Source organism: Cryptomeria japonica, chromosome 3 (genome assembly GCF_030272615.1).
Source record: "Cryptomeria japonica chromosome 3, Sugi_1.0, whole genome shotgun sequence".
NCBI lineage: Eukaryota > Viridiplantae > Streptophyta > Pinopsida > Cupressales > Cupressaceae > Cryptomeria > Cryptomeria japonica.
Window position 1 is genome coordinate 324,223,730 of NC_081407.1, and position 2,398 is coordinate 324,226,127.

Below are 2,398 nucleotides of genomic sequence, written 5' to 3' on the forward strand. Positions count from 1 at the left end.
AGAGGATAATTTTGTGACCATGAATTAGTGCATAATGACATTTTTCTTATCTATTCACTTATGTTATATTTGTTTATTGTCTAAGGACAAGTTTGTGATCATGGACTAGTTTTAGATATTCATATGCACAATAACTTTTTTAAAGTTTGCTTCTTTAGTGTATCTCTCTAAGAATAATTTCATAAGGTTGTTCTATTGCAAGGATACAAATTGTCTTAGAAATTGTTATAAATGTATACAAAAATTCAAATGTAATAGGAAGGGTCGCTCTCATAATATATGTAGAGTATTTACTCCTTTTAAACCATACAATTGAAATTTACTTCTATTAAATGATCTTTCAATAATATGAGACAAGAGGGAACGTGCACACTCTAATGTTTTAGGATGAATGCATCAAATGCCTCTAATTAAAAGTGCATAGAATCAAATTACATCAAACATGTGTTTAGTTAATTTAAGAGGGGAAGATAAAAGAGGAAATTAAACTAAATTTGAATTATAGATTTTGAAAAGGAAGGGAATATGTACATAGCTGTGGGGCACACTTACAATTGAGAAATATCATAGGATGAAGAAATTTAATTAGATTCTGGTGGCCAATTATTTTTTATTAAAATAAGTGGAGGAAGTTCCCTAACCAATTCTAGGTGGCCAATTGTTACCTCAAAGTAGGTGGATAATTTAGTATGTTAAATGTGTGAATAAATTGAATATATAAATATATAAATATTTAAGACTAAAATGAATACTAAATATATTCTAATTTACATATATAAAAAAATAAATAACTAGAAAAATATAAATATAATTATATACACAAATACATTATATATATCACAATATATATGTTTAAAATAAAATAAAATAATATTAAATGTCAAATATAAGTATCTCACCATTATAAATATATACTGTTTATGAATAATAGCTACATAGAAGAAGGGAAAAATATATTTTAAAACCAAAGTCAATGTAAATGTGCTATATGGACTGACCTAAACTCTAACATTGACACGTGAACTTTCGTTTTTAATCATGGTATGAACAGTGCAAACCATTCACTCGTCTGATTGACTTCAATTATTGAAGATCATCACGCGTGCTTTTATTATTCAGTATTCCCCTGCACAACCATACAATCATTATATTCCCCCATAAAATGCCTCAACTCAGTTCACACTTTCATACATTCTCAGACAAATTCAGTTACAGTATATATTTTGATTGAGCATTATTTGGAGAGTCAGAGTGCCATGGCAGCCACTGGATTTTCTGACGGATTCATGTTAGACGATGGGGAAATTTCTTCTGTGGAATTAGAAGTCTTTGACAATTTAGCTAGAAGAGCTTTCTGTTTCCCAGACAACAACGCCCAGTTTCCAGTTTTAGATTTTACTCAATCACCGCTTTCCTATCCTTGTCAAACATCATATTCCTCGCAATCCCTTTCTTCTCCTGATAATATTGAGATCTCTTCTTTCCCTGCAGAGAAATCTGTAGGATATGAAGGCTGTGAGTTTTTTGACCACCACGAATCGGGATCAGAGTCACATAGTTCTAGTAACTTTAAGAGACTAAGAAGTGGTGATGAAGACGGGATATATGAGTTCCAGAGCAAACGGTAAGAACTATAGGCGCTTTATGATTAAGATTATGTTAAATAACTCTATTGTAGTTAATATTAGAAATTGATTCTACTGTATTTATTGATAGCCAATGTCTATTTGCAGCATGAAAAATGTTGACGAGAAATCAAGCCAGACGCAGAAAGTTATAATTCAAGTGAAAAGTGAAGAAATTTTGGACGACGGATACAAATGGCGAAAGTATGGAGAGAAATCGATGGACAATTGCAGTATGCCAAGGTAGATTCTTTTATAATTTATATCTTTGTAACGTAGGGAGTTATACCCTGGGAGGGTTGATAGAGAAATAATACTAAAGACGAGTATGGATTTTCAGGTGTTATTATAAATGCTCAGACAAGAAATGCAGTGTGAAGAAAAGGGTGGAGCGAAAGCCTTTTGACGATGAAACTCTGGTTATAACTTACGAAGGAATTCACCACCATCCGTGCCCTAATCCTGTGTACTATGTTCATGTTGAGAGACGAGTTTACATACCCATGTGTGATACAACGAATAACAACTGATTAATTTGTATTCTGTGGAATAGCTTAAGGAATGGGTGAGTTGTAGTTTTTAACGGAATTATGAAGGTGAAAAGTGTAAATTTGCCTGAATGGCTACCTTGTAGACTGTGAAGCGAGAGTTCACATATTTGATATTAGAGTTGTATCAAATAAAAATTCCTGACAGTTTGGGTAAGAAACACAAGCCTAAGGCCAGATTCAAATAGTTTTACGGTTAATTTGAATCTAAGAAACAATGTATGA

The 2,398-nt window shown here is 31.9% G+C and overlaps 1 protein-coding gene across 1 annotated transcript; it reads left to right on the forward strand.

Annotated features, from left to right (window-relative positions):
* Window positions 1-1,256: 1,256 nt before the first annotated feature.
* LOC131035989 (WRKY transcription factor 71-like) lies at window positions 1,257-2,155 on the forward strand. The gene is made up of 3 exons (XM_057967778.2): window positions 1,257-1,624; window positions 1,734-1,868; window positions 1,966-2,155. The coding sequence occupies exons 1-3, from the start codon at window positions 1,257-1,259 to the stop codon at window positions 2,153-2,155; spliced, it is 693 nt and encodes a 230-aa protein (XP_057823761.2).
* Window positions 2,156-2,398: the final 243 nt, after the last annotated feature.